Genomic DNA, 13542 nt, shown 5'->3' on the forward strand with positions numbered 1-13542 from the left:
GTGGTTGCGAATTTCAGAGTTTCTGTTTTTCTGTGTGTAAAAACCACTATTTTAGTTAAGAATGTTATTTTAAGTATTTGTCACAGTGGCTCCCTTTCTCAATTTCCTGCTCGGAGTTCATTTCGTGCGCCCTTCATGGTTAAGACCTGTTCAGAACACTGTTTTGGTTACTAAGCGTGCCTGAACTATAAACCAATGTGCAATACTATTTTGGTTTGCCTGAACTCGATGGCTAAGTTTGTTATGAGTTAGAATATATGTGATCTTAGCTATTAATTGTTTTGCTTCTTCCTTTCTGTTGTAGAGTCAAAATAACGATGGTTATTGATCAATCTTATTTAGGGTCAGACGTATCCAGTTAAATTTCCATCTTCCTGCTTCAAAACTAGAAATAGAAATATTCAAGTATGCCCCCAAAAGACCTATTGTGAAATTTCAGAGCTATTTAACCAGGAAAATGGAGACGTAAGTACAGAAAAGTGGACTCCATAAGGGTGTCGAGTCCTCCATGAAATACATGAAAAATGAACTTAGATTTTAGCCGATTGTACGACTCATTGAATTACAAACTAAAATGTGATACATTAGGGTTTAAACTTTAAAGTTTAAACTGAAATTACAAAACTAACCTTAAATACGGTATGAAAACATTATAAAAAACGGTATTAGTAATTCGGTATGATATACGGTATGTACCGATGGTATACTGTCTGAAACCGAAACCGTACGTACCGAATTCCAAAAAACGGTTTCGGTACATATTGTACCGAATTTGAATCGGAATCGGTACAGTACAGTGCGGTTTTAAAAGGCATGGTACGGTACGGTTAAACAGTTTCGGTACCGTATTGACACTCTTATTTTTTATATGAAATTTAATTAGGAAGTTTCTTTTCTTTTCCTTTTAAGTAGAAGAAATCTTTTTTTAAAATTAAAAAAAAAAAAGGAAGATCACTGAATATTGTGTCACTGTTCATAGTTTTTTTTTAAAGAAAAAAAAATAGTGAGAATATTGCCGTCTCGTTTTTGAGTCTTGTATGTTGAAGGAGAGTTTAGCCATTTTTTTTTTTTAAATAAAACCTAATTAAGATTTGGACCCCTAATCTCCTCTTTTGCTGGAGTGAGGTTTGAACCCTTGAACTTGTGGTTGTTAACCACAAACTCAAACGAATAGAATTCTTTTAACACTATGTTTTGTTTCTGAATTAAAAATTTATTAATCTGGAGTTATTTATGATTGCATCTTTTTATGTGTTGTATAAAATTTTGTTTTTGTGTAATTTTTGTGATCATTAACTTTACTGCCCTATTTGTTATATTTTTTAGCATTATTTGCTATGCTAATTATGCAAAAATTTAATTAGCAATTTAACCCTCCCATGGTGGTTTAGACCTTTGATTCGCTCCATTTGGTGGATGTAGAATCAATCTCTTCCAAAATTGACCATAATTTTATTTTATTTATTTATTCATGGAAGAAATTCTGTTTGGTGTTACTATAATGACACATTTTATGTATGTACGCTAGAGTTAGTATTTGAGAGTGATGCAAAATGTGGTACACCCTAGTAGTGTTGTAATAGGATTATTTGAGTTGTAATTAAAGGGATGTAATTTTAATTATTTTTTAGAAGCCATGTAATAGGGTTGCCACCACACTACACATCACAATCTTGTTGTCACATCCACCCAGTCGGTACCCTATTTGGCATACCCGGGTATGTGATCCACAATCCAAGGATCAAGCATCGAGGAACCATGCCTCCCACATATGCGATAACACAATCATGAACAATGATAATCAAGGTAAAAGTAATAAATAACAGATATCATTAATAAGATAAGAACAGATAATCAGAGTGCGAAAATAAATGATACCAAATATATAAGATTGATTATAAGAAAGAGAAAATGAGCGGAAGTCATTCTCTCAATGGCAGTGGAAAAGTAGTAAAAATTAAGTTACAATCTCATATCTAAAGAGTAACTCAATGAAAGTTAATTACATATCCCAAAATTTAACAAATGTCCACGGAAATGGGGCACTAAGCAAGGGTTTCTTCTATCTTAATAATTTTCTATTCATAAGTGTGGACGAAGAAAGCCCACGGCCGCTGCCTCACCACAGTGGGGCTAACCCTGGTACGTCAAGTAATCCTCCTTGGCACCATAACCCTGATCTTCACCGTACCTACCACCCAAAGGGTAGTATGTGGGATCATAGTCCATCTCATAGAGTGTGCCATCAGAGTCTTCAACACCTGCGGGAAAATCTAACAACATTTGCACAAAAGGAATGAATTCAAAAGAACTCAGCAAGGCAGTTATTCCATAATTCATAATCATATAAATACAAATCATAACATGATGCAATATGATATGAAACACATGATGCAAATATAATTCTAACTCTATGAATGCTAGTCTCTATGGTAGATATGCTTTAAGTCATAGCACCATACTTCTTTAGGTAAGTCTTAGTCACTCAATACCGGGGGGAATTGGGTCCTATATCTCTCTCGGACAAATCCATGGTTGGGGTTTCGGTCACCGCTCTCTCACATCACCATTTAGTCTAAGTATTGGCGCATGTAAAGGTAAAGCCTAGCCCAATGCAAGTCATCTACTCAGTCGTATCAAATCAGATCCGGATACTTCCATTCCTCCCATCCCGGGATCCTTTCCGGTATCCTTCACACTAGAGTCACGGATATTACCCACCGGGCTCATCAACTCTATTGGTCATCCACAAATAGTAGATGGGAAGCTCTCACGTCCTCTCACGGATATGACTCACCGATCTTCGAGCGCCCGTGAGCCCAAGTCTAGCTATTTGCAACCCTACCAATAAATGGCCCCTTTCAGGTATCCGTAGCATGGTTTATGTCCTCTCCCGGGTTGGTTACCGGTCTTGACCGTCCATCAAACCATACACTACCACGGGTCGTTCGGTCTCAATGCCCTTCCGATTCGTGTCTGACATGAAAAGGACAATCCTAGCCACACAACTAGACAATCCTATGTATGTCATCCAATAACTCGGGAAAGTGTCGATAGGCACCCTCGGAGAACATCCCATATTATTCCCTCCGATGCCCAAGGACAGAAGCATCAATAGGACACTCCCCAATTCCAAGTTATACCTAAGCAATCATATACTCAAGTCCATCATATTGTTTTCATTTGATACATCATCATGATAAAAGTTAAATCATAACATCGAAATGATCCATCATATATACAAGTAGCAAGAATAATAAATCATTATAACAAGAGTATATGAAATCACAATACTACTGATAAGTTGATTTCATGCATATTATTGTATATGATTAATTTACTATATTTCCTTTACCAAAAAAAAAAATTACTATATTTCCATGTATTTACAATTGTTTTATATCAATTTACCCTAATATGATATGAAAATGAATATGTTGTACCCTTTCCTTTAATTTCTATAATTTTGGTGATTTTATATATTTCCTAACAAATTTTAATTAAGATTTATTACTTTTACATGTAGGAAATTATCAATCAAATCTAGGTATTATTGCAAGAGTCCTACCACAAGTCAAAAACATAGAGAGAATGAGTCCTCGCATGCTTCTATGTTTTATTTACTATTTATGATTTGATCAAATAAGGGAAAAGAGGAAGAAGAATCGAATTCAAATAAGGAAGACAGAAAAATCCCGTTTTTGAGTGTCTCTGTCCAGTTTTGATCAAGATCTTCATCGGATGGTCATTTGGTGTCCAATCGAACCGATTTTTGGAGGACAGCTTCATAACTTCTTGGTCTTCAAATCCAACAGTGGGATTATGCATTGGAGATCTCTAAGTTAGTCCAATTCATACGTCAAAACACTCCTTAGTTAAGTCAGATAAGAACTTGAGTTTGATTCAAACTCTGAGTTTAATCAATCTATAAAAGGAAAGCAAACTCCAGGAAGAGGGGAAGGACGATTTTGGGAGCTTTGGAAGAGCATAGAGAACCTTCTGGGAGCTTTGGATGAGCGGAGACGTCGAACCAAAGGAGACATTGGTCGGCTTTGGAGATCTGAAACTTGGGAATAAGTTTTTCTTCATCTTCTTTCAATGTTCTTGAACTCTTCTGTAATGTTTTTAATTTCGAGTATGAACTAATTTAGTTTTTCTAGGGATCAGATGTAGCCTATCTTTGAATTCCCACTCTTGAATTCATCAATATAATTTTGAATATTGTTTCCTTTGATTGAGTTTTTACTTCTATTCTTCATGCTTTTGATTAATTGGCCACTAATCAACTAATTTGTTAATAATAATGAACTGAGAGGGGATTTATGTGTTTAGTTCATTGGAGTAAAAGCCATGAATTACATGTAGGATAGAGATATATTTACATGGTTTATGTAGTTGTTACTTGGGAATCCATAGAATTTAATGATTTCTCAGTTGTTGTAGCCCACATAGAAATATAGTGGGTTAGCAATTGAGGGAATTTCTATTAGTACTTGAGAGAGACTTGTAGATAGGGAAGGGAATCTCGACTATCAATCAAAAAAATATTTCTCAAATTATAAAGATGGATCAAAGGGTGGGAATGCTTAGTTATGGTGAAACCTGACCCCTAGGTCTTTAGCAATTAATAATCTCAATTTAAATTTAAATTTGCATTATAGTCTAGAATAATTATCTTCCTAATTAATTGTTCGAATAAAATTGATTTAATTAATTTGATACTTAATATATAGTCCTCGAGGGAACGATCTTTTATCATTATATTACTTGTTACGAAAGCGTACACTTGCATTGTACTTTTTCACAACAAGTTTTTGGCGCCGTTGCTGGGGACTATTAGATTAATATCATATCAATTACTGCTAGTTTTAATTTGAATTCTTTTATTTTTCTTTTTATTTTTTTCTATTATTTTATTTTATTTGTAGTTTGTGAATTTGAATTCTTTCAGGTCCTACTGATTTTACATGAGAAGGAGAGGAAACGATAATTTACTTCCTTTTGATCCTGAAATTGAAGCAACTTGTCAAAGGAACTCAAAAGCAAAGAAAGACAAAACAAATTCATCTTCCACTTCTAGAGCAATGGATCTTGAAGTTGAAGCACCAAGGCGCAAGAATTTAGGAGAGTATGTTGCACCAACTGTGAGAGATAATAGGACAGCTATAAAGCGTCCACTTGTAACAGCTAACAATTTTGAAATCAAGCCTGCTATCATTACAATGGTGCAAAATAATCAATTTTTTGGATTGCCTAGTGAAAACCCAAATCTTCACATTAATGGGTTCTTGGACATTTGCGACACATTCAAGAGCAATGGCATTACTGATGATGCCATAAGATTGAGATTGTTCCCTTTCTCATTAAAGGACAATGCTAAGAGTTGGTTGCATTTTCTACAACCAGGATCCATCACTACTTGAGATCAAATGGCTCAAAAAATTTTGGTAAAATTCTTTCCACCATCTAAAACTGCTAGTTTATTAACAGATATTTCTATTTTTTTGCAGTATGATTCGGAAACACTATTTGAGGCATGGGAAAGATTCAAGGACTTGCTAAGGAAATGTCCACGCCACGGAATAGGGCAATGGAGGCAAGTTCAGATTTTTTATGATGGTCTATCGAATTCCACAAGAACATTAGTAGATGTTGCAGCAGGAGGATCAATCATGAACAAGGATCCAACAGAAATTTTTGATCTTTTGGATGTTATGGTCTCAAATGCATATCAAAGGCCAAGGGATAGAGTTGCCACAAGAAGAGTTTTGCAGAAGAATGAAACTGATCCCACGACAGCCATGGCCGTCCAACTTGAAGCATTAACAAAGCAAGTAGGGTTGTTAGCAACTCAAGGCACCAAACCTCCAGCTGTGATATGCAACTATTGTGAGGGAACACATTATAGCAATGAATGTCAAATGGCTAATCCTTTTGAGCAAAATCAGTTAGAGCAAGCAAAATATGTGGGAAACTTTAACCAACAAAGCAATCCATATTCCAACACATACAATCCATGGTGGAGAAACCATCCAAATTTTGGATGGAAAAACAATCAAGATACTGAAAGACAACTTGAAAATCAACAAGTTCAATCCTTTCAGAAGAAAGCTCCATGGGAAGATGCAATTGAGAAAATGGCTACAGTTTCATCACAATTTATACAGAAGCAAGAGACCACCAATCAGAATATTTTTGCATCCATTAAAAATTTGGAAGTACAAATGGGGCAAATCGCCCATGGGATGAATCAAAGGCAAAAAGGATCATTGCCTAGTAATACTGAGACAAATCCTAGAGAGCATGCACATGCTATTGAGCTTTGAAGTGGAAAAGTATTAGAGGAACCTTTCAAGAAAATTGCAGTAACTGAACCCTCTTCTGAGGTGGTTCATGATGAAAAAAAAGATGCAGAGGAATATGTTAAGGAGGAAGAGAAGCCAAAATCCAAATTATTTTCAGAAAATCCACCACCTTATAATCCACCTATTCCATATCCTCAACGGTTCAGGAAGCAGAAACTAGATAAGCAATTTTCTAAATTTCTTGATGTTTTTAAAAAATTGCATATTAATATTCCTTTTGCAGATGCTTTGGAACAAATGCCTAGTCATGTCAAGTTTATGAAAGACATTCTTTCTAACAAGAGGAAACTTGAAGATTATGAGACAGTGGCATTGACAAAGGAATACAGTGCTATTCTGCAGATGAAGCTTCCACCTAAGCTAAAGGATCCATGGAGTTTTACAATACCATGCACTATAGGAAATTCTCATTTTGATAAGGCTTTATGTGATATTGGTGCTAGTATTAATTTAATGCCTTTATCTATTTTCAGGAAACTAGGCCTTGGAAAAGCTAAACCTACCACAGTATCACTTCAAATGGCGGATAGGTCAATTAGATATCCGAGGGGAATCATTGAAGACATCTTGGTTAAAGTGGATAAGTTTATATTTCCAGCGGATTTCTTAGTATTGGATATAGAAGAAGACCAAGACATACCCATTATTCTTGGTAGACCATTCTTGGCGACTGGGAGGACTCTGATCGATCTTCAAACGGGAGAACTTACTATGAGAGTGCAAGATGAGAAGATCACATTCAATGTATTCAAAGCCATCAAGTTTCCAAATGAAGCAGATAACTGCTTCAGAATTGACTCTATTGAGAGGTGCATAGAAGAGGTATTTCAAATAAGCTATCCCGTTGATCCAGTTGAAGCTTGCTTGGTGGGTGTGACAAATGCAGAAAATAAAGAAATTTTCGAATGTGAGATGCAGTTAGAAGCTTTATCATCTATATTCGTTCACAAACCAATTGAGGATCTTGAGGTGCAAGCAACAAAACCGATGCTGTCTATTGTCAATCCTTCAGAACTGAATTTGAAACAACTTCCAGCACACTTAAAATATGCATTTCTAGCTTATGAGAATATGAAGATCTACAAGGAGAAGACAAAGCAATGGCATGACAAAAATATTTTGCAAAGGACATTTAATCCAGGCAACAAAGTGTTACTTTTCAACTCAAGACTTTGACTTTTCCCAGGTAAACTTTGATCGAGGTGGTCAGGACCATTCACAGTTGTTCAAGCCTTCCCACGTGGTGCTGTAGAAATTGAATGAGACAATGCACGCTTTAAAGTCAATGGACAACGACTCAAGGTGTACCAGGATGGAGTGTTAGACTTCCCAAAGTTTAATATCACTTTAACAGATCCCAAATGATGCACAGAGACAGTCTGGCTGAAGATTATAAAACAAGCACTATTTGGGAGGCAACCCAAGGGTTTTTTTATATGGCTTTATTTCTTTTTATTATTGCATTTTCTTCATTAATTTGCATTGAGCTCTCAGGCTTTTCTATTTTGATATTTACTATTTTAAGGACAGATGGATGCTGATGAAGACAAAGAAAACGAGGATGAGAACAGGTCAGAGAATTGTGCTTATTGATCTAGCTATGAATCAAGGGAGTCTTTTTCACCTTACTTTACATCTGATTACTTTTCTTTCCCATTGCATGCATTTAACATTTTGATTTTTTTTTGTTGCATTGAGGACAATGCTCATTTTCAGTGGTGGACCCAGGATGCAATAGTGGGGGGGGGGCGAAAAATGAAAGCCAGTAAACTTTCTATTTGGGGTCCCACCGCTAAATTATTTTATTAAATTAAAGAATAGACCCACATATATTTTGTGGGGCCCACACATATTTGGAAAAAAATGATAAATTATTGATAATGATATTTTTTTTCCGACAAAATATAGGTAAAATTAAAGCAACAATATAAAAAAAAATATACACATGACTTCAACCCTAAAAAGTTAAATGCAAACCAAAATTTTATTTGGTAAGAGATGTAAACCAAAAAATTTTTTTAAGTAAGAAATGCAAATCAATGGTAGTTAGTTACCTACTACCTATAGACATTTTATTCACAATACAAAATCAAATAACAAAAATTGCAGAAGAAATAAAGAAACATAGAATATAAAATCAAATTAAAAAGAATAACAAAAGAAAAGAGAAAAAGAGAAACAATAAATAAATTGAAAGAGAAAGAGACTTAATTGTGGAGTAGATTTTTTTCCAAATTTTCTTAAGCCACGCTTATAGAAAGGGAAGAGAATAAATAGGAAAAAAAGAGGATAGAGGAGAGATGAGATAAGAGAATAAATAGGGATTGAAGAGTTAGTTTTTAAATTAGAAATAACATTTTGATTTTTCAATACCTAATAAGATTTTTTTTTCAAAAATTTCCTTTAACCTACGTTTATAGAAACAGAAGAGAATAAATAGGAAGAAAAGGTGAGAGAGAAGAGAGGGGAGAATAAATAGGGATTGATGAATTAGTTTTTTTATTAGGAATGACATTTATACCCATCATTTTACCTTTAAAAATTGTTCACAATATTGGGGGGGGGGGCAAATAGTGACATTTCTCATGTGGGAAGAGAAAAAACCGAAAAAATTAAAGGAATTATAGGGGAATATGCATAAAATTTTTAAAAATCCCGGGGGGGGGGGGGGGGGCATGGCCCCCTCCGGCCCCTTCATAGGTCTGCCTCTGCTCATTTTAAAGTTGGGGGTGGATATTAAGCTTCATGTCTATGGGTTGAGACTCACTATGCTGAAATTTCTTTTCAAAAGCAGAATTTTTCAATTCATTTCAAAACTTTTTATCAGTGGTTGAAGCTTACATGTCTAGTTAGTAAAGTAAAATAGAAGGAAGTTATGACATGTAAATCCCTAATCTTATTTAGTATTTCATGTTTTAGTTGTGTTCCTCTATAATTCTTTGAATATGATGACTTTGCTAAATATTAGATGAGTATGTGAATCACTTTAACCTTGATTATGCGACCCACCCTTTGAGCACTAAACCTTAGGGGTGCAAGTTTGGCCCCCTGACCCGCCCTAAGCCCGCCCTGAGCCCGAATAGGGCTTGGGCTAAAGATTTTGGCCCTAAGGGCGGGTTAGGGCCAAAATATTCTGGCCCTGAACTAGGGCCAAGGGCGGGCCTGGGATTACTCTTTGGCCCACCTAGCCCATCCCGGCCCGTCCCTAATTTTTGGCCCTGACCCAGGCCCTGATCTTGGCCTTGATCCAGGCCCTGATCCTAGCCCTGATTTTGGCCCTGATCCTGGCCCTAATTTTGGCCCTGATCTTGGCCCTGATTTTGGCCCTGATCCTGGCCCTGATCCTGGCCCTGATTTTGGCCTTGATCTTGGCCCTGATTCTGGCCCTGATCTTGGCCCTGATCCTAGCCCTGATCTTGGCTCTGATCCTGGCCCTGATTTGAGTCTAAAGACTCTGGACCCTCCACCCACATGGAGAGGAATTAATTGTAATACATATGGGTGGATACTTGGCACGTGTCAAATTTTAGAAACATGATCATGTTTTGTAGAAAATTAATAAAAATAAATTATAACCTCATTACCAATGTAATAAGCATCTATTTGATTTTGGCCCTGATCCTGACCCTAATTTTGGCTCTAATTTTAATATTAATTTGACGATGATCATATACTACAGTACTAGATTTTTACCCTGATCTTCATACTAACATTGATATGAGTCTTGATTTTGACATTTAGTCACTTTGATCATATTAAACTATAAATTCATTTTTTATATTATTTTTAAGGTAATCTTTACTTTTTCAACAAAGTCATTTTTAGTTCAATAAAATATTGATTTTGTTTTTTGCTTAAGGCGAGATAATATATTATAAATAATAAAAACTATTACATAAAGAATTAATATTTAAAAAATCTATACCCAACTTCTCATCATGAATATCTAACAAATCTACTGTGATATTTCAAAATTTTTTTTTATTAAAAACATATAGCTATGTTTGTAACTAAAACATCATTTTCTTTAACTATGAAAAAAAATACATTTTTTTTTTGTTGAATACTAAATTATCGTCGATTTACTTATTAACAAGGTTTTGAATATGAATTTTTTTGTATTGAATAAAGATATCAATTTATTGAACAGTTGTGAATGAAAACATACCTACCTACGGCTTAAGTTATTGACTTTGAAGATGAAATTTTCATTTATCAGATTCCTTTTGAATTATGAATCTCTGATGTTTATAAGTTTACAAAAAGAGTTTGTGTGACATTCTCTATAATTGACTTGACTTTCAAATATGCCTAAATTTAATTACAATTCTTCTCTCTACTTATTATATTTCATGAATAATTTTAACTCTTTGTTGTTGGAGAAAAACCAAAGGAAAAAACAGAATAAAAGACAAATTGGAGAGAGAGAGAGAGAGAGAGAGAGAGAGAGAGAGAGAGAGAGAGAGAGAGAGAGAGAGAGAGAGAGAGAGAGAGAGAGAGAGAGAACTTGGGGGAAAGACAAATTGGAAATTTGGAATGAAGTTTGACCATTGTCTTAGAAGTTAGAAATTAATTGAGAATTGAGATAAATCTTTTTCTTTTTCCCTTCGAGCTTACATATAATAACCATAATTTTCATCGAATAGCAAATTAGAAAACCCTAGAAATTTGAATTTATCTATTTCTCTAAAATCTAAATGGGTATAAATAGTTAAAAATCATATTGAATATAAGTTTTGGATTATTTATTGGCATCTTTACTATTTTATTTTTCAGAACTGAGTTTGGAATTTAAGAATTAATTACTTTAATATGTATTTTAATTACTACCTGTCTTACATTTGATATTTACGACCAAAGATATGGCCAATTAAAGCTAGGGACAAGGGCCTGGGCCAATCAGGGCCAATTAGGGCCAAGGCCAATCAGGGCCAATTAGGGCCAGGGCCAATCAGGGCCAGGGACAGGGCCAATCAGGGTCAGGGCCAATCAGGGCTAATCAGGGCCAACCCATCCCGACCCTGCCCAATTAGGGCCAATTAGGGCGGGAATGGGCTTGACTTGGCCCTGTAAGGCTTAGGGCCAGGGACAATCATCATTGGCCCTGAACTAGGGCCAGGGCGGGAATGGGCTCAAATTATACCATATAGGGTTGGGCTTGGGATTGTAAAAGCCCGGCCTAGCCCGGCCCAGTTGCAGCCCTACTAAACCTTGCTATTGAGTTATTGCATTTCAGTCAACATATTAGAATCCACCAAGATTTCCTCTTGAAGCGAAATTCATGAGTGCCACTTGTTTAGGGATATGATAGAGGCCATTCTTCTTTCATTAAAATTGATGAAAATATATATATATTCTCTTCTAATCTGTTCCACTTCTACTATACCATGTTTCACTTCGTGGAGATGTATATGGTTTATTTGTTAGATCTCATTGGTGACTCTCCCAAGTCGTGTGATCCCTTGAATAGACCGAAGGTAATATGGATTGTTAAAAGCATGGTGAGGGTTGAAAGCATTGTGAGTAGATCTTCTTTGTAGTTGCGGGGTCTTCGTAATTAATACCACTAAGTGAGCCTTTTGGATTCTCACTAAATTAACATTGCACAATTGGAGCTTAGGGACAAATGCCACTGCAACGCTTGGATAGATAGTTATTTGAGAGGCATATTACGGGTTTAGGATATATTTTGGACTGCTTCTTGGGAGATGTGTTATCACCTTGAAAGAAAAAAAAAAGTATGAATTTTTATTTTTTTTTGGCAAAAGGAAGAAAAGAAAAGAAAAGAAAATTTGTGCTTCAATGTTATCATCTCCATATATGTATTTCAGCTCTAGTCTATATTTCTTCCACCTTCAAAAGTCCTCTTGACCTTGGATAAGTGATTATTCTTCATTAGTGGAGAGAGGGATGATAGGCTGGACATATAAGAATTGACCTTGAAACTAGGGAGTTGTCGGTTGAATTTGGGATCTTAAACATGCATGCACTTGATTGGTTAAGGTATACACACACATACGGGTCAAAGTTTGATTTTGTGATCTATCTACTCATCTCTTATTTAGCTTATTTTATACATTCCTTTGAATTATGGGTGAACTTGACTAAGATTGAATATTTAATCAAAATGAGAGTTTGTCTGATCCTGATATTTGCTCAAGGACTAGCAAATGTTAAAGTTGGGGGTAATTTGATAAGTTGATTTTCATGCATATTATTGTATATGATTAATTTACTATATTTCCATGTATTTAAAATTGTTTTATATCAATTTACCCTAATATGATATGAAAATGAATATGTTGCACCATTTCCTTTAATTTCTATAATTTTGGTGATTTTATATATTTCCTAACAAATTCTAATTAAGATTTATTACTTTTACGTGTAGGAAATTATCAATCAAATCTGGGTATTATTGCAAGAGTCCTACCGCAAGTCAAAAACATAGAGAGAATGAGTCCTTGCATGCTTCTATGTTTTATTTCCTATTTATGATTTGATCAAATAAGGGAAAAGAGGAAGAAGAATCGAATTCAAATAAGGAAGACAGAAAAATCCCGTTTTTGAGTGTCTCTGTCCAGTTTTGATCAAGATCTTCATCGGATGGTCATTTGGTGTCCAATCGAACCGATTTTTGGAGGACAGCTTCACAACTTCTTGGTCTTCAAATCCAACAGTGGGATTATGCATTGGAGATCTCTAAGTTAGTCCAATTCATACGTCAAAACACTCCTTAGTTAAGTCAGATAAGAACTTGAGTTTGATTCAAACTTTGAGTTTAATCAATCTATAAAAAGAAAGCAAACTCTAGGAAGAGGGGAAGGACGATTTTGGGAGCTTTGGAAGAGCATAGAGAACCTTCTGGGAGCTTTGGATGAGCGGAGAGGTCGAACCAAAGGAGACATTGGTCGGCTTTGGAGATCTGAAACTTGGGAATAAGTTTTTCTTCATCTTCTTTCAATGTTCTTGAACTCTTCTGTAATGTTTTTAATTTCGAGTATGAACTAATTTAGTTTTTCTAGGGATCAGATGTAGCCTATCTTTGAATTCCCACTCTTGAATTCATCAATATAATTTTGAATATTGTTTCCTTTGATTGAGTTTTTACTTCTATTCTTCATGCTTTTGATTAATTGGCCACTAATCAACTGATTTGTTAATCATAATGAACTGA

General features: G+C 35.2%; 1 protein-coding gene and 1 non-coding gene across 2 annotated transcripts; one reads left to right on the forward strand and one right to left on the reverse strand.

Annotated features, from left to right (window-relative positions):
• Positions 1–4967: 4967 nt before the first annotated feature.
• On the forward strand, positions 4968–7541 carry LOC149022828 (uncharacterized). The gene is made up of 3 exons (XM_089147710.1): positions 4968–5382; positions 5491–6276; positions 6367–7541. Exons 1-3 carry the CDS (start codon positions 4968–4970, stop codon positions 7539–7541), a joined length of 2376 nt encoding a protein of 791 aa, XP_089003836.1.
• On the reverse strand, positions 5483–5584 carry LOC149022829 (small nucleolar RNA R71). Its single transcript, XR_016172599.1, has one exon. It is a non-coding gene; the product is annotated as a small nucleolar RNA R71 (small nucleolar RNA).
• Positions 7542–13542: the final 6001 nt, after the last annotated feature.

This window comes from Hakea prostrata, chromosome 3 (genome assembly GCF_041222555.1).
Source record: "Hakea prostrata isolate BN-2017 chromosome 3, UWA_Hpros_2, whole genome shotgun sequence".
NCBI lineage: Eukaryota > Viridiplantae > Streptophyta > Magnoliopsida > Proteales > Proteaceae > Hakea > Hakea prostrata.

What these genes read in the sequence shown, in the direction of transcription:
- LOC149022828 (XM_089147710.1), top strand. Translation starts at nt 4,968, where the DNA reads ATGAGAAGGAGAGGAAACGATAATTTACTTCCTTTTGATCCTGAAATT. An exon ending in ATTAAAGGACAATGCTAAGA is followed by an intron (nt 5,383 to 5,490) that starts GTTGGTTGCATT and finishes GTTTATTAACAG; the next exon opens with ATATTTCTATTTTTTTGCAG. An exon ending in GCAAAAAGGATCATTGCCTA is followed by an intron (nt 6,277 to 6,366) that starts GTAATACTGAGA and finishes AGAAAATTGCAG; the next exon opens with TAACTGAACCCTCTTCTGAG.